Raw genomic sequence first — 19,511 nt, 5'->3', positions numbered from 1 at the left:
GCGCAAAAAATTCTGTGACTATCCCACGGAAATTCGTGAGATCAGGCTGTTTTGATCCCATACAGCAAAAAAATATATTTTTAAATATATTTCAAAACATTAAAAAAATGGCCAAAAATTATATTTGCTGAAATATATTTTGGAATATGTTTACATAAATATATATTTTTTACCAAAATGTTTTTAGGCCATTTTTATATTTTGAAATATATTTTAAAAGTAAACACATTTTTAAGCATTAAAAATATATTTAGCCCTTCATTTAATTCAAGAAAATATATTCACGTTAAATTGAAAGAAAACTCAAAACGTTTTAAAAAAAGATTAAAACTAAATATAAAAAAATACTTTATGAAATTAACTTATTTAGCATATATTTAAAAAATATTTTTGCCAGAGAAATTCATTTTTTAGTCGAATGGGAAGAAACAGAAACGTTTCCATCCGCACCCCCGAAAAGTATCGGATGCATTTCCACCCCTCACACTGTGTCAGAGCTCTCTCTGGCATGTAGTTAGCGGCAGTCACACCCTGTAAATCTCTCACATTTTTCCGACCACACATAAATAGAATATTTTCAGAAAGGTATAAAACCACCGATCAAAACAAGCATTTACTCACCTCATGACCTTGTCGTGAGGTCTTAAAGTTCGTCCGAGGTGAGTGTTGTGGTCTGGAGGCAAAACTGTTCCATTTGCTTGCTTTTTAATGTGAGAGTGTCTCTAACCGTTGTGTGCTTTATGCCTTGATGATTTGCGCCGTGTCCTGCTTGCCTCTGCCCTCCAGCAGAAGAGCGCACATCCTACAGAGCAGTTCAACACCTTGGGCAGGCCACAAAAATAACAACAGCACTGATGTAGAAAATCACAAACACATCACTCCTCTACTTCTCTTACTGTCTGTTATAATTGTCTGTTGTAGCAGTTCATCTTGATTTAATTATTTTATTTCGGCGAATGTAAAAAAAATCCATATCTGAATGAACAGGACTCAGGAAGTACAATATATGCGCGTTATTAAGACCTTACGGCAGATCACGTTGGCCAAAATATGTCAAGAACCGCGTTTTCAAAAGATATTGCGGGCAAACACAGACATTTGCATCCGGACGGGATTAAATTTCTCAGAGGACCTCTGAGTTCGGCAAAACAAAACTCAGGAAATTGCTCTGGAATTTTTACGGAGATCGTCAGAGAACAACGCAGACATGGCCGATTCGTGCGGAATTAAAAACACAGAGGACCTCGGAGAAGTACGATTTTCTCAGAGGTCCCCCTGTAAAACTTATCCTGTCCGATTACAATGTTGTGATTACAATGTTGTTACAATGCTAAAAACAAAGTTGTGACTGCTTAGTTGGCGCTATATGCTAGTTAATGCTATATGTTAGCGTTTAGGCTAAAGTTCTACTAAGTTAAGTTTTGCAGGTCCATACTGAAAAAACACAAATAAACTTCTTAGAAACACTCATAAAGCATTCAGAAACATCCTTTTCCAATCTCCAAACAATTGGTTGTTCCTCAAACTTTGTATCTTTATCTGATACAGGCTTAAACATATAAGGCCTGTTTACTTGTGAGCTAGAGAGGGTATGCATTGACGTCACTTTCCACGTGACCACGCCGAAGCTCGCCCTGTTGAGTGGCAAAACATTCAGCAAAGTGGCTGGTTTTCATAGCGCCTGCTGCGAAAACGGCAGTAAAATTATTCAAAAATAATGCACATCCAAGCTGGTAATGTGGCACGACGCAAAGCGGAGTGCATTATTTTACCTACACCGCATGTGTGCATTATTTTGAAAGAATTCAAAGGACCAATTATTTTGCTTATATCACGGTTACCACAAACATTGCTAAGACATTGCTCTGGTGGTTATTTTAGGAGATTTGACAGGTTAGGTGTGCGTTTATCGAAAAATAATGCATGCCCATTGAACATTTCTCAACCAATCAGAATAAAGCATTCAACAGCCCCATGGTATAAATTGTATCAATGCATTCGTTGGCAACTTTAATTCAGAACAAATACAATTTTGACAGAACAGGTCTTCATCAGGCAACATATTAAATAAAAATAAATAAAAACAGGCTCACTGGACTCATTTATTTCTATACTATAATATAATAAGCATAATGTAATAAGGAACGGGTGTTGGCCTCTTTTAGATTTGAATTATTAAGTGACCATCTAGTAACCTCCCAGCAACCCTTGGCAAACACCCAGAATACCCTTGGAACCATATAATAATCTGCTATAAATAGTCTAAACACCTTAGCTATCACATAGCAAAGCCCTGGCAACCACCGACAACACACTAGCAACTTGGCAGTAAGTTGTGCGTATATTATTTCTTTACAATATTTATATAGAAAGCATCTAAAAGTTGCATTTCCAATAAGTACATATAGTTTGTATGTGTGTCTTATTTGTTAGAGCACTCAATTACATTGCTGGACCGTGTTATGCTCTGAGCAGGTTCGGATTGGACCAGTTTCAGTTACACTAGTTAAAGTCAATGAGATGAGAGGTTTGGGGATAGAGAGTGTGCTTGGGGGTGAGTGATGATGATGAGGTAATTACTAGCATTAATACTATTTAACAATTTGGCAGTCTGAGTGGATTACCATGACTGTAGCTCCTCACGCTGCTGCCTCGGTCCCATTACTGTCACATCTCCTGACGGTCTCAGTTCTGTGTCGGTTCAGGCCATAGGGCCCAAGTGCATGCAAGGTGCAGGCTGACTGAAGGCGGTCTGAAGACAGCTAAGGACGGGGAGAGAGTGTTTGCCTGTTTGTGTAATCAGAGTGACACGCGGGCCCCTGCAGCCATGGTAGCGGTGACTGCAAGGGAACGCTCTGCTGATGGATCTGTCAAGCGTGTGTCCACAGACTGTGTGCGTGTCACAGTGTAAGCGTGCCAATGCACCTTGCCTGTCCATCTTGTTGCTTGTTTGTTTTGGCTAAAAAACAGGAACTGAAAGCTATTGTGGGTTTTGTGATAGAATACATTGGTTTTCGAATTTAAACTGAGATTCAATTAAATTCAATTTTATTTATATAGCGCTTTTCACAATTGTTAATTGTTTCAAAGCAGGAAAATACAGAATAATCGATAGATAATATAAGAAGTAGAATACAGTGGCTAAGAATAAACCGTACAAGCAAGCGTAGTAATAATGTAACGTATAGAGTAAATTGCTAAGTTAAGCCAATGTTGGCTGACTCTCCTGGGATGAAAAACCCCCCTAGGAGAAAAACCCTGTGGGAAAACTCCTAGGAGGAGAAAAACCCTTGAGAGAGATTAATATATATATTAATCGGGTAAGCGGATTAAACTGGTTTAGCTGGTGGTCGTTGGTCGCGCATCGGCTGGGCATCACGTTGAAGGACCTTCCCAGCAACAGGAACTGGGTTTGTTTGTCTCATTGTCCTCATTGCCCTCGGGGTCGAGGATGAGATAGAGAGAAACAGAATCCTATTAGCGTAGGGGAAGATGTAATGCAAGTGTCATACAATATTGTGGTTTAAAAACGCACGGTTCCAGACAGGCTAACTATTGCGGCATAAGTATATTACCCAGATGAGTTATGTGAATGCTTTGTTGTGGACAAAGTAACTATTGCGGGATAGCTACACATACTTGACATTTTATGTGAATGCTTTGTTAAAGAAGAATGTCTTAAGTTTAGACTTAAATAATCATAAGAAACAAAATGTGGTTCTTCTAACATTAAAGATGTTAATCTGGAGTACCTATAGAGTAGTATTACATTCTTTATATATCCAAAGAGTCTATAGTTTCATTAGATTTATAAAAGAGAGATCTACTGTTTCCGACCCAAGCTCATGGAGATTTACCGTGGGTGAAGCGAGTCACAAGCAAACAACACACACAAAACATTACCCCACTATCTCTGGATAAAGTACGGTTCACTACATGTTCCTGATGTATATGCACAGACATTTGATGCAATTTTACTTACCCGGTTGGGCCCACCTCATTTAAACTAAATCCAGAGTTAAACAAACACACACGCACAACTCCGCTGATACCCCGGATAAACAAACTATATCCATTGTTCCCATAATGCTATGATATTTGGGAAGCTGAACAAGCTTGAATTCCTCTTACAAACAACACACTTCTTGACGTGACGTTGATTTCGTGTCAGCTCTTGGTTGGTGTGTTTGTGCACTAATCCGGTTAAAGTGCCCATATAAGGACATCCACTGTACAGCAAGATTATTAAGTATGAATCTTTAAAGTTCAAAAAACTTGTACAAATCCTGGCGAAGTAGAATGCATTAAGAGGCTTTATACAATGATTAAAACAATAATAATCCTGTAAAGGAAAAAATCTGTGTAGATGACATTTAAACATTTATTCACAACATATTTATAATGGGTGCTGTTAATAACTTTAAGCAGATTAATTTCTCAGAAATTTTTTATGTCTTTGCATTTTAACTTACATCCTGTTTTCTTTCTCAGTTTAAGTTAAGAAATTTAAAGGTATTAAAAGGTATGAACATCTGTTTGGCACATAAGCTGCTATATGGAGGCAGGCATATCTTTATTATAGAGGTGTTATGGTGTTTGTTTATTCGCTTGTATGTGTATCTTTGCAAAGAGAGGGTGACTTTATAGGCTATTAGATATCTCATAAACATTATGGATTTCTGTTGCAAGTGAATTCACAGCAAAGTCATAAACACAAAGTGTAAAATCTTTCATGTATATTCACCTACAGAAGGGATACATCATTGCATTTTTATGGTTTAGCCTATTCTAAAATAATTCATAATAGACTTAAAAATCATAAACCAGACTTTCTATTTGAATTAAAAAGATTATATAGTGCATGCATAGTCAACGGTGATAACACAACAATTTAGATCACACCATATTCATAATGCATGAACCTGGGACATTGAAGTTTAAATGTTTGCAAATTGTTGGATGATTGTGTCCATTGACATTTTATTTTAGCAAAATGGCTGTCAAAATACCAGAGCAAATGTGACACAAACATCTGTGCCCTAACACCCCTGTTGTGAAATCACCTTTGAGTGTGCACATACTGTGAGCGATTTGAGGGGGAATGCATGCAGGTGTTGATGTCCATTGTTTAATGCAAACCAAAGGCTAATTGCTCAGCAAGCGTTTATTCGACCCGCTCCCTTTTAAAACTCCAACAGCCGCAATTATTTAACACTCAAATGGTCAAAGTACACCGCAACTCAACCGCATCCAAACCTGCCACTTGTGGATGTTAAAATCACGGATGGTTGCCTATTATGGGCTACTAGTTCGCAAAACTTTATTGGTCAGAAGTCAATACAGTATGAGAGACTGGGAGGTAACAGTCAGTTGTGCAAGGTAACACAACTTTTTTGTCTGTGTAGCACTTTGTAAGACACTTGCTGTTTTTTTAAAGTGCTATATAAATAAACTTTATCAGAAGCTTTATGCTGCAAACATTAGTTTCTTATTTTTTCTTGCTTTTTAGTATAAACAGCATAATATAAATATACTTGAAGCAGAGACTCATTATAAAGGCAGTCATTATAAAGTGTAAAATAATCATAAACACACACTTAAGAAAAGTTATATTAAATTTTAAAACTTGTTTTTATTTTATTTTCTTATCTAAGTCATTAACCTCAAAAACACCATTTTTATTATCTGAAAACAAGTCTAATTTATATATTTTTCCAGATAATGTTGCTTCTTAAGAGAATTTATTTTGCTTTAAAGATGTTTACTAAAAATCAAGATTAAAAAAATGTTTAAGAAAAAGACTTGCACTGTAGTAAAGCAGCTGGATGAGTAAACAATTCATTATTAGCATGCTTGTAAAGTAAAACCTGACAGTTTTCCTTGGAAAGCGCAGTGTGATCCAAGTGGAAACAGCCAGTGTACTTTGTGGCACATGGTGTTAGCTAGGTTTAGGGGAGTGAAGAGGTCTTCCTTTTGTTTAAATACCACATCCTGCGCCTGCTGTTTACCCTGCTGTAAATAAACAAAGTAATAGAGCAAAATGGAGAATCTGATGTGGGTTTGAAGCAGTTTGATTTTTTTCTAGCTGGGTAAAAAGTTATAAGTTATGGACTTTAAGCTTCTACTTAACTTCTGCATTAAATTACATCATATCTAATATCTTATATAACTTTAAAGAGCACCTATTTCGTTAACTCTTTCACCGCTATTGACGAGATAACAGAAAACGCTTTCCTGCCAATGTCGAGTATTTCCGTCTTTCCGCAATGCCGCTATTATCCACTAGGTGGCGCCCTTCCGCAACTTTTTAAACCCGGAAGTATTGCCCTCTGGCAAGCTGCTGCATGTCCGTGTCTGTTTTAAAGATCGCTCTGAACGGGATCTCTATGAAAAGTCCGTCACAAAAATGGAATTATCTCTGCTTTTTGCTCAAAATGTGGTGTCTTTGCAGAAACCTGCAGAATTATAGTCATGACCGTTATGTCCATGTCAACCAGCCCAGGATGTAAACTGTTGCCTACAATCTGTGTGTAGTCCAAAAAAAGAGATTTACGTTGGAGACGAAAACTCACGTCAACGTTTACTTTGGGATTTGTGCCTTTTGCATATCTTTTACATGTACTAATACACACATACACACCAAAGAAAATGTAAAATGTAAAATCCAATCGGATTGGATGGTCTCTTTAATCTTCAAAAGGCCTCAAATGCATTACAAAGTAACTTCATGAGGCTACTAAATGCTGGGTTAAACTCTCTTAATTTAACCTATGCTGGGTTGTTTCAAATGTAACTTTTGTTTCTCTGGGTTAATTTAACCCAACGGCTGGGCTTGTCTCTTTTTGACCCAATGCTGGGTTGAAAATAATCCAACATTTTTCAGAGGCATACATGGGTGTTTGGTGAAAAACTAATTAAAATCGAATCCATTTAATGATGAAACTCTGGAGCTGTTCTTCTCTCTGTGTTATGAGTTAATTTACTGAATATATTAAAACTTATTCTCATGTTCTCCTGCAATAGGAAAAAATAAAACAGATAATACAACTGTCGACATTAGTAAGATGATAATGTTCATGTGGAGAGGGTCACAAAAGTTGTAATGAAAATTTTGATGAGAAATGTTTGAGTTCGTATCAAGAAATTGCAAAACTTTGTGAGTGTGAATGCAGACTTTGGTACCTTGGCATATCTCAGGAAAGTGTTATGAGATCTTTTCTGAAACCTTAGAGTAGATGTGAGATACTAGTGTCTGAATCACAAAAGAAAAATCTATAAAGCAAAAGACACATTTAATCTCATCGCTGTCTTATAGAAACAATTGAGACATTACACATCTCGTCTGTTTTTTTTTTCGTCTGGAGGATCCAAACCATCTGTGTGGTTTGGATCACTTTATAGCTATTTTGGTTAAGAGAACATCAGCTCCTATCGATAAATTCACACTTGGCATGATCTTTTATTGAATAGCTTGTTTCATCATGTTCCCATAAATAAGAACAAGCAGAATTTCAATACCAGAGTAGACTTTGTCCTGAATTCTTTAAATAGCAAACTTGAGAGAGCAAAACCAGATCTATCCCACCTTCAACTTATATCAGTTAATAATACATGATAAGATGAAATGTTCTGAACATTTTTTAAAGAATTGCACATTTGTGTTTACAAATGCAGACCCTAAAATTGGGCACTCTATGGACTATGTTTATCCCAGCATTGGGTCAGAAATCTTTTTATGTTACCGTTCTTCCTGCATTACTTGTCTCATTTGTTTCTACTGGTATTTAATTTCTAAACAATTCAGTTTCTATCTGTATAAACCACCCTTGTGTCTAATATAGCCTCAATGGTCATAAAATAACTGTAGAATTTCCACCAGGAACATGCAAATGGTTGTGTATTCATGACTTTATAATGTGTTTAGATGGATATTAATGCACAATTATGACTTGTTTTGAATTAATTTATCTGCGAAATGCTCTGGCACACCAGGGGTTAATTTTAACACTGTGTCAAATATCCACAGAGCTGCCTGTGTCCTCTATAAAATATTAATGAATTCTGTCGATATACAGAGCAAGAGAGAGAGAGAGAGAGAGAGCAAGCGAAGCGAGGCAAGAGATAGATTCCCTAAAAAAGCCCTTGACCATGTTGACATTTCATCTACCACTAATTAAAACCTGTTTGAGGTGTTTTACTGTAATTTAAACAATGTTTTCTAATTCATGCCTAACATTGATATTTATATTTATATTTTACAATACATTTTTCCACATTCTTCGATTTCAGATTCAGTTATTATGACACAACAAGGCACAATATCACACTGCCAGGTTGCTCCTTAATTTAAACACTGGCGTGGGTCCTAGGAAGATGGTTGCATATACTGTAATCCTTTGTTTTTCACTAATCCGGCCCATGCTGTGTTTGGCTCATTGGTTTTGACTGGGAAGGAATATCTAGCCAGTCTGGAGGAGGATAGAGATGCGCTTTACTTGCAATAGTTTACTTATTCAACACAGCCTACACTCAAAAAAAAAAAGTGTTGACTTTAATTAATTTTTTTTCGTCAACAGGTTCCACATAATTTAATTATTTAAGTTGAAAACAAATATTTTAAGGTTGTCCAATGTAATAGGGTTGTTTTAGGGACAAGTAATTTTTTTAAGTTTAGCCAACTATTATCACTAATTTTCACCCAACAAAAGACATTTCAGTTCAATTAACTAAAATCAGTTATGTTCTATGGACTAACAAAATTTGTTTAGACGTTGCATATTAAACATGTGTCTATTCAAAGTAAACCTGTAATTTTACAACAAAACATTAAATTCAAGCTTAATCAATCAAAATTAAATCATTTCAATAACTTTAATTTTTACTAGTTAGGTTTAATTAATTTTAGTTTGTCAACAGGTTCCACACAAATTAATTAAGTAAACTCAACATAATATTTGTTAGTTCCTTTATTAACCAACAAGTTTTCCAATAACACATCAGTTTTATGACATTTTCTTTTACAAGAAAAAAAAACACTGTAAAACACTTATGAGTTGCAGCATGTAAAGTTGGTAATTTTATAAAAATAAAACTCCTGAGCAGTGCATTTAATAGAAAAACACTTGACATTGTATTTTTTGTATCTTTTTTGCCTGTAACACGCAGATAAAAAAAGATAAAAATAACACAATCTGTCAAGTGTTTTTCTATTAAATGGTTTCAAGAGTAAAGCAGGCCTTTATGTTAAACGCCAGAAACTTTTAAGTGCTAAATGTTGGTTCACTCATTGTTTAAGTACATACATTACAGAGAAACATGTCACCCAGAACACTGGTGCGTCCACAGAAAAAAGATCAAATGTATACCATCTTTCAAGTGTTTTCAATAAAAAGGGTTTCAAGTGCAAAGCAGGCGTTTGTGGCGTTTAACAAACTTTTAAGTGCTCAATGTTGGTTCACTCATCGTTTTTAAGTACATACATGACAAAGACACATGTCACCCAGAACAGAGGTGCGCGTCACAAAAAAAGAAAAGTTTTTCAATTAAATGGTTTCAACTGCAAATCAGGCTTGTGAGAAACGCCAAACGTTCAATGTTGGTTCACTCATACAGTTTGTTTTTAATCATCTGTACCTTGGGTGAGAGTCTGGAATCATCCAGTTGGAGGAAGATTTTCTGAAGCAACATTTTCAGTTCTTGAGGATAGTTGAGGTTCATTGTATATATGACACCCATTAAGATTGCACATGCAGAAGCTATGTCTCCCAAGTCATGAAGTACTTCAACATCCTCAATTACTATTCCAACATCAACTGAAGTGCTGGTGGCATCACCTCCCTCAGCTTAATGCTGTAGATGCCAAAGACAAGTTGATCAAGCTCCCTCCGGGCAGCACAGCCATCTGAATCCTTTCCAGACACAAAAAAAGGACAACAATGAAATCACCAGCCAATTATCAAATTCCAAAGAGCTCTTTTGCATTGCAGTTTTCTAAATCAATGTTTTAAAATAGTGCTTGATTACTAACTTTTTAGTCCATTATCTTTAAAGAAAAATCCAGATAATTTACTCACCACCATGTCATCCAAAATGTTGATGTCTTTCTTTGTTCAGTCGAGAAGAAATTATGTTTTTTGAGGAAAACATTCCAGGATTTTTCTAATTTTAATGGACTTTAATAGAGCCCAACATTTAATACTAAACTCAACACTTAACAGTTTTTTTCAACTGAGTTTCAAAGGACTATAAACAATCCCAAACGAGGCATAAGGGTCTTATCTAGCAAAACGATTGTCATTTTTGACAATAAAAATAACAAATATACACTTTTAAAGCACAACTTCTCGTCATGTAGATCCGGTCGTCATGCGCTAGCGTGACCCGACGCAATACGTCATCACGTCAAGAGGTCACAGAGGACGAACGCGAAACTCCGCCCCAGTGTTTACGGGTGTTGAGAGGGAGGAGCGTTCCTACGTTGTTGTATGTCAACTGATACTAATTAATGTCTTTGTGTCAGTTTATTGTTTACAATGGTCTGCAAATCTGCGTTTTATATATGTAACACGTGACCTCCCTACGTCACTACGCATTTACGTTAGGTCACGCTGGACCGGACCTTGACGAAAAGTTGTGGTTTAAAAGTAAAAAAAAAATTTTCTTGTCAAAAATGACAATCGTTTTGCTAGATAAGACCCTTATGCCTCGTTTGGGATTGTTTGTGGTCCTTTGAAACTCCGCTGAAAAAAACTGTTAAGTGTTGAGTTAAGTATTACATGTTGGGCTCTATTAAAGTCCATTAAAATGAGAAAAATCCTGCAATGTTTTCCTCAAAAAACATAATTTCTTCTCGACTGAACAAAGACAGACATCAACATTTTGGTTGACATGGTGGTGAGTAAATTATCTGGATTTTTCTTTTAAGAAAATGGAATATTTCTTTAAAGGAATAGTCTACCCTTTTGCCATATTAAACTATGTTATTACCTCAACTTAGACGAATTAATACATATCTATCTTTTTTCGGTGCGTGCACTGTGCAGCGCGTCGTGAATGTGTTGGCATTTGGCCTAGCCCCATTCATTCCTATGGTACCAAACAGGGAAGCCACCAAACACTTCCGTATTTTCCCTATTTAAAGACTGTTTCATGAGGAGTTAAACCAGTAAGTATGGTGCCACAAAATAAAACTTTTTTTTGGTACCATAGGAATGAATGGGGCTAGGCTAAATGCTAACACATTCACAACGCGCTGTACGGTGCACGCATTGAAAAAAGATAGGTATGTATTAATTCGTCTAGGTTCAGGTAATAACATAGTCTACCCTTTTGCCATATTAAACTATTCCTTTAAGTAAGTACACCTGTATGATCTGAAGCCATCTTATATCAGCTCCGCCATAAGTTCTAATTTTATAAGATTACAGTTCTTACAATTTTAAGATTAAATGATCATAAACATGATTTAGTCTAGACCAAAATTGCCATTCCTAAAAGATATACACCACAATGAGTGTGTTTACATGCACAGTCTTACGCAGATTATGGTAAAAAAAACCCTGATAACATGTGGGTTCACCCTGCTGGAAAAACCAGCAAGAGCAGATGATTTTGTGTTTTGGTGCTGGTATGCTGGTGACCACCAGCACCCAACCAGCATGGGAATGATGCTGGTCTATGCTGTTTTTCAGCAGGGCATGTAAATGCATAAAACGTTTTTGTTGTATAGGGAAAGCCCATAAGTTGCACAAGCAAAAACTGATCGGCACAGGTAACTTTTTTGCTCATTACCCCAATTTCGCTTTGCAAGTTAACACCTTAACCAGCCTTTACGCAGTTTGGTTCATATGTGCATGTTTCCACGTGTGAAAGATAAATGTCACACGTTAAAGCGCAAAGTAACACATAGAAGTCTGCGCTTAACTTAAGCAAATGACAGAGAAACTGTGGAAATAAAAGCTAATGTTACATTTACAAGTGTAGATATGAGAAGAGATATGACAGTACAGCTTAAAGGAGCATTTCACCCATAGAAACTAATCTTCATTGAAAGTGTCTCATATTTGTAGTCGAAATGTAACATACATTTCGAATTTGGTGATAATTTGACTGAGAAAAGGGCTGTTTGTAGTCTCACCTGCTCAACAAAGATATTGGACTTCCTTCTTTCAATGATGCAAAATGATGATTTTTACATCATTGAAAGAAGGAAGTGCAACACTGAAATCTGTATTTCTCCTGTTTCAGCGGCAACTGAGGTAATTATGCACGACCATTCAAAAACATGACTAGGGTTCTAACTATACAAAGATTAATGCAAATGGGTGAAGTGTCCCTTTAAGACAGATTTCCCATCAGCTTTTAGGCAGAGACAATATGGACTGCGAGAAACCTGACACATCTCCAAATGTAAACGCAGTTTTCTGCATAGCAGTTTATTGATTTGCATGTAAATGCAAGAAAATTTTTGATACTTATCCGCTTATTCTGTGCATGTAAACGCACCCAATGTTAAATGGATAATGTGATATTGGTAAAAGCCCTAGAACACTGTTACTGCTGCAGTAATTGTTAGCATTACCTACCATATACTCTTTGAAGAGACTGCTCGGATTTTCATTTAGATAGATACAAAGTGCCCGGAGGAGGCACTCCCTCTTCTTTTCAACGGTTTCATTCTAAAAAAAGAAAAGAACAGCATCAATATACTACACATATTATATCAGTATACCAGTTTCCTCAACATTCTGGTCATTTATCCATAGGGTGTAGTGTAAATACCAAATAGCATTCTTATAAAGGGGGAAAAATCATGTTAATCTCAAAAATCTTTGAAAAAATACAATAAAAATATATTCATATGGGGTGCATTTGCAGATGTTATTGGTTTCTGCTAAATGACAACAGAAACTAAACAAAATGTACTTATTCCTAAATGTGTTCTACAAGAGTTAACTATACCTGTGCAGTCGGTGCAAAGATGAGGTCATTTTGCCTTCCTTTAGATCCACCTGCCTTCTTCAGCAATCTGATGAGCTGATCAGCGTGGTAGTCAAGTTGTGCAAAAAACTTTGTGACAAGGGGAACAGTGGTAATCCTCAGAAATTCTGCTTCCACCTTTGAATAATGTCCACAAACAAAATGTTATTGGTGTATACTACAATTTTACTGAAAGACCCTATGTTACTGTATTCTTTAACATGGTAATTTAATGCATTATACAACATTGTTCATTGATGTTTTAATAAGCAGTTTATACCTCAGGCACAGTGAACAGTCCTGGCCATCTGGTCTTGAACTCTGATATCATGGGTTGGTCTCTGACTACCTCCCGTCTCCTGTACGCAAAGGTCTTGTTCAATAATTCAATAAAAATTTTATTATCTTTTAAAAACTGAAATTATCAATTGCCACTGTAAAGTAAACAGGATAAAAAGAGAAACAACAAATGAAAAGGTCACGCAAGAAACAATATTTACTGTTTTTTTACTATTTAGATGTTGCAGATCTTACCTACTGTGAGTAGCACCTTGGCAGGAACACAAAACACACCCTTTATTATGGACCTGGAAAATTGCAAATAATAAACAAACAAAACAATTTAATAAGGACTTTGTGAAATTGAATTAACAATAAAATAGTCATGCTTTGTTATTTTTAAAGTAAAAAATGGTTTAAAACAAATTTGTATTAACCAATGTTTATTTTGACAGTGGATTTTAGTTATTTTTAGTTGGATGAACTTTGCAGTTTCAAGATGAGAATAACTGTAGCAGTGTTTTTAAATTAAGTAGTATGTTAACTGTGTATATTTCTTAAATATATCTGCAAAACATATAGGGGCGGTTTCCCAGACAGGGATTAGACTAGTCCTAGACTAAAATAAATGCAAGCGCTGTCCAAACTAAAAACAACTTGATAATCCCTGTCCAGGAAACCACCCCGTGTATTTTTATGCTTTAGTAGAGTCAAACACTTTGATTTCAGGAGTGCACGTCACTTGCGCTGCGCAGTCGCAGACCCATTGATGTGTATTGTCAAACACAAAGGAACACTTATTTATGCTAAAATTATTAAGATATCTAGAAAACATCGATAACAAATTATTAGCTTACAGACATCGATGTGCACATCCCTAACGTTACTTTCAAACCACGTTTGATCCCCTCAGCAGGCGGAATACACATTTTTCACATGAAAATAAATATATTTATCACACTAACGTTATTTGAGAAATGTTTGCGCCTTAAAATTATGAAAATATGACATGAAAGACAGGCAGAAACCCTGCAATAAGCATGAAAAATCCGTCATAGACTTGCTCCAGTTAACAAAAATCCATCATAGCGACGGAGAACTTTGATGAACTTATTAACTTACTTTTCGCCAAAATAATGGAAATATGCTCTGAACTAACCTGCGCCACGTGGCTAAGCAAGCATGCTAACTTCAGAGCTAGAACTAAAATTAGAACACTAGAACTCTCTAAAACAGTTTGGCCAGTTGCTTAAACATAAGTCACTAAGTTAAAACTGTCTTGAAATTAGTTAGGACAGTCTTACTTTTCTGCCTCAAATTAACGTTAGACCAATCTACATTTTTTTTATGAAACGACGTTATGATGTTTTTTTCTTCATGTCTTGAAGAAAAAATTAGATGACTGACTTTGTAAGACTCTAAGCAGTTTATGTAATGAGAGCCACATGTCAAAAATAAAGAAAATATATCTTATTAAAAATATCGAAACTGGTGGAAAAACAAATATCCTGTTACCTTTACCAGCCGTTGAAGAGGTAAGACGTCGCTCTGTCCAAACCAATCGAGGAAAAACTATGCAGGGGTCAAGCAGGTTTGCAGAGAATTGCAGAGAATTGCAGTGAATTATCTTTGAGCACGTGTAGTCTGGCGAGTCATGCTCTTCTTCTTCTTATTTGGGGGTTATGGCAGTTCGCGTCGCACTATACTGCCACCCTCTGGATGTAAGAATTTTTAAGTTCACATAAATAGTTTGTGTTTAGACAACGCCTAAGGATTTTTTACAGCTAATTTGAGACATAATTGTGTTGACCTTAATAGAAAAAAACATTTCAAGTCAACAAATACAATTATTATAATTAAACTGAATATAAATATATAATGTAAAGTCCACAACCTTCCTTGTTCATTTTTTTGAGTGTATATGTGAGATGCAAGGCTTCACATTTTACATCTGGGTGGGCAAGTGCACGAGCACGGTAAAGTGTTTTAGTGTATATCTGTCCCATCAGCCTGTAAAAAGCTGATGGTACGCTTTCAAAGTGGAGTGAGAGACTAGCTTCCTGTTTGCTCTACCTTAGTGCTGTTCTTAGTTAGTTGTCTGGATAATGGCCCTCTCTCGAGGGTTTCTGTGTTTTTTGTGTGTAATGGAGAGAGGGGGCTTACGCTCGCCTGAATGGATCACACCGCACCACCACCAACTCTCACTCAAGCTCGGTTTCTGGGTGCTTTCGTGCTAACCGACAAAGACGTATACAGTGAAGCTCGATGTTTCCCCCTACTGGTTGAGAAGGTAACACCACTCATAGAGAGAGAAAGAGAGAGAGAGAGATACCTCTGCAGATATGCTTTCATCTCCCCAGCCTGAACCTTTTGATATTCAGCGTGGCTTTGCCAGCAGTGAAAATAATCACATTTATGTGCTTTTACATAAAAGTTATTAAAATGGAATAGTATGCACAACCAATAAACAAAGAGCCCCGAATCAGATATTAACATTCATGCGAAGCAGTGGCATAGAACAATAATTCATATTCTCACTGGTCTTTTATATCATCTCGCGACGCGCATATGAATTTCTGGGGGGTAGAGGCGGGTGTCAAATATCCTGACTTTTGAACCGCGGAGGGCTATTAAAATCAGCAAACTGTCGAAGGAAACGTCCTCTGGGTCTTACTTTCTCCATCTCTTTTTGAGAAACTACTGCCACCATCCAACCTCCCCACACTATCCCTCTCGCTTTTCCATCTGCAATTTCTGCATATGCTATTAGAGGCAGTGACAGCAGTTTTATATAACGCCAGAATAGATGCCCACATTAACACATCCAGACTGTGGCATAATATCTAGTAATCTTGTGTTCAACATCAGCTTCGGTGAGATTAAATAAGCAATATCTGAGTCTCATTGCGGCGTGTCTGGGAGGTTACAAGAAACGCCATCTTTCATTCCTAGCACTTGTTTTCTTTATGCATACTCAATTTGGAATTACCAGACATTATGTAACCAAAAAAATGATAATTTGATTATGTAAATTTGCACGATGGTGAATGTAAGCTTAGTTTAGGACATTTGCAAATTATATGATAATTAGGTAAGTAGGTGTTATACAGAATAAACTCACCACCGACAGTAATGCCTGTTCAACTTTACCTACATCCTTTGCATGGTTAATAAAATTGTTATCTTTATGCATGTGAGAGCGTGAGTCAGTTTGTGTTGCTATTAATTCATCTCAATGTGCGTATGTGTGTGTGTGTTCAGGCGAGAGAGAGAGATTCAAAGGCAGACCGGAGATACCCTGCATGAGAGCTAAACCTTTTTCATTTCTGCTCTGTTTGTTGCAGGAGTGCCCCCATGGAGAGGCTGCTTCTATGCCTAGCTCTGTTCTCCTTATCGTCCTATGCTATGCAGTGCCCCAAGCGGTGTACCTGCCAGAACCTGCTGCCCTCCTTTACCGTCCTGTGTGCCAAAACCGGCCTGCTCTTCGTACCACCTAATATCGACCGGCAGACCGCCGAGCTGCGACTGATGGATAACTTCATAACCACCCTGCGCCACAAAGACTTCGCTAACATGAGCAGTCTGATACACCTCACGCTTTCCCGTAACACCATCAGCCAGATCAGACCTTACGCCTTCGCCGACTTGCAGGATCTGCACGCGTTGCATCTGGACGGTAACCGACTGACTGTTCTGGATGACACTCACCTGCAGGGTCTGGTTAATCTGCGCCACCTTATACTTGCCAACAACCAGCTTCACAGCATCTCGGTTGGAGCCTTTCAGGATTTCTTAGAGACTCTTGAAGACCTGGATCTGTCTTATAACAATCTGGCGGATTTACCGTGGGACACTATAGCTATGCTCGCCAGCGTCAACACCCTGAGCCTGGACCACAATCTTATTGAGTTTGTGCCTGAAGGGATATTTTCTAATCTACACAAACTGGCCAGGCTGGATATGACATCCAACAAGCTCAAGAAAATCCCCCCAGACCCTCTCTTCCTACGCATCCCTGTTTACGCTAAAATGAAAGGCTCGCCGTTGACATCGCTGGTGCTCAGCTTCGGCGGTAACCCGCTGCACTGCAACTGCGAGCTTGTCTGGTTACGGCGTCTCACCCGGGAGGACGATCTGGAGACTTGCGCGTCCCCACGAGAGCTCGCCGGAAAGTACTTCTGGACCATTCGAGAGGAGGAGTTTGTGTGCGAGCCCCCCATGATCACCCGTCACACCTCTAAGATGTTCGTCATGGAGGGTCAAGAGGTCAGCCTGCGGTGTCGATCCGTCGGGGACCCAGAGCCGACCGTCCACTGGGTCAGTCCTGATGGGAAGCTGATGGGGAACACCACACGCACCATGTGCTACGAAAACGGTTCTCTGGATATCTTAACAGCCACGGTGAAAGATTCAGGTGTGTTTACCTGTATAGCCTCTAATGCGGCAGGCGAGGCCACTGCACCGGTGGAACTAGTAGTAAATCCCTCGCCACATTACGATCCCAAACTGGACCCCGAACCGGGACCATCGGATATGCCTACTTCCATAAAGTCCAACAGCAGCGGTAGTGGGGGACATGCACGCGCGGATCAGCGTGTTAGCGTTTCGGAAATAACCTCAAATTCAGTGATAATCCGCTGGCCTCCGCAAAGCCACATCCCTGGAGTGCGCATGTACCAGATCCAATATAACAGCTCCACAGATGACATTCTCATATACAGGTGAGTGGGTAACTAGTTTTCTGCCTGTCATGATAGTTATAAATCTCAGTCTTTGCCATTAAACGCACTTGTGTTCAAAATGTGTGCTAGTCAGAAGTTGCTGTATTGTTTGTTTTGCTAAAAAATTTGGCATTATTTAAAATAAAAGTGAGCTAATAAGGATTTAATTAGGTGGTTGCTTATAGAGGATATGCATTGACGTCACTTTTCCATGTGACCACGCCGGAACTCGCCCTATCGAGTGGCAAACGTTCAACAAAATGGCTGGTTTTCATAATGGCTGCTGCGAAAATGCCAGTAAAACTGACTATTATCAGCTTAAATTGAATTAAGTTGGACTTGATAGCAGAGGTGGACAATACTTAATTACATTAGTTACATTTTCTAAGCATCAGTGCTTTATTAGGGTGTTTGTATTGGGAAAAAATTTACTTCACTACATTCTAAAGCATAGAATCATACTGTGTATTCTTTTATATTGCATATTAAAATGTATTTAATACCTAATTACATTAAAATTGTGTACTTTTACATGAGTAAAAGTAAGTTAATGTACTTAAATATTAAATGTAAAACAAAAACTTTTATTTATGAAATGTAATAGAATAAAAATTATGATAATATGCTTTGGAGTGTTTTCCAAAGAAATACAAATACTTGAATAAATACTTTTAGGTAGAAAGTAAAACCTCCGCTTGATAGTGACCCTAGCAACTTATCAACCCACCTGTTTTCTGTGGACGTTGGCATGAACGATCAATTTACTTCTCCTTTCGGTTTTTTGGCAGTCTGTAAAACGATAGTTCCGAATTTTTGTTAAATCTGTTAGTACAGTCTATCGCACAACAGCTTTTTCCCATTTAGACGCGTTTTCCTCGTGTTTTCGCTGATTTCTCACTGTACTCGAATCCTGCCACTCAGTCTTTTGCCACTCAGTGGGCATAACCGCAGGCCCTTTCACCGAAGGTGACGTCACGTGCATACCCTCTATACTGAACAATTTACTTCACTATATGCTTACATACATACATATACATGTATATCTCAGCTTTTGTAAGATTGTGGACGGTCTATTCACCAAAGTGGGTTTTGAATCTGGGTAATTCAGCATTAGATAAACAAATTGATTTTGTCTTTGTTCAAAAGGAAAGGCAGGCCTTTGAGACTGGGGCTGGTAATGGCACATTTCAGAACCCTATTCAGATTGTGGATGAAACATTGAAATTTCACTGATGAATAAAAATGGCCCTCGATGACTCCCAGACGCAAACAGACACATAATATCATGAATGCAATACATGTTGTACATCTATACTAAATAGATTTTTTTCTGTGTAATGAAAGGATTCATCCCAAAGGGACCAGCTGTTTTAAAAATCAAGGTGTCTGAAAGCTCTTGAAAGATTTTCATTTGAGCACAGAAAGATTGGCTTCCAAGGTAATAGTTACAGCCTGATTTCAACTGAAACGATTCAAAGTGAATTTTCTAAAACATGAAGCGCTATAGCAGTTGTACTGACATGCTTCAATAAA

The 19,511-nt window shown here is 37.5% G+C and overlaps 1 protein-coding gene and 1 long non-coding RNA gene across 3 annotated transcripts in view; one reads left to right on the top strand and one right to left on the bottom strand.

Moving 5' to 3' along the window:
* Positions 1-19,511, top strand: part of LOC129419071 (leucine-rich repeat and fibronectin type III domain-containing protein 1-like protein) — a 192,872-nt gene that overhangs the window by 159,062 nt on the left and 14,299 nt on the right. The window contains exons 1-2 of one of the 2 annotated variants that reach the window (XM_055174065.2): positions 2,292-2,328; positions 16,602-17,978. In XM_055174065.2, coding sequence (XP_055030040.1) covers positions 16,612-17,978 — 1,367 coding nt within the window. In that variant the 5' untranslated portion in view covers positions 2,292-2,328; positions 16,602-16,611. Of the gene's footprint in view, positions 1-2,291; positions 2,329-16,601; positions 17,979-19,511 lie in introns of those variants that run through there. The other variant, XM_055174061.2, reaches the window with a different exon arrangement.
* Positions 12,967-14,872, bottom strand: LOC141349703 (uncharacterized). Its single transcript, XR_012357680.1, has 4 exons — positions 14,773-14,872; positions 13,513-13,565; positions 13,259-13,337; positions 12,967-13,116 (listed from the first exon to the last, which is right to left on the bottom strand). It is a non-coding gene; the product is annotated as an uncharacterized lncRNA (long non-coding RNA).

Source organism: Misgurnus anguillicaudatus, chromosome 15 (assembly GCF_027580225.2).
Source record: "Misgurnus anguillicaudatus chromosome 15, ASM2758022v2, whole genome shotgun sequence".
Classification (NCBI taxonomy): domain Eukaryota; kingdom Metazoa; phylum Chordata; class Actinopteri; order Cypriniformes; family Cobitidae; genus Misgurnus; species Misgurnus anguillicaudatus.
The sequence above is the reverse complement of the archived record's forward strand: the minus strand, read 5'-3'. Positions and strand labels throughout refer to the sequence as shown.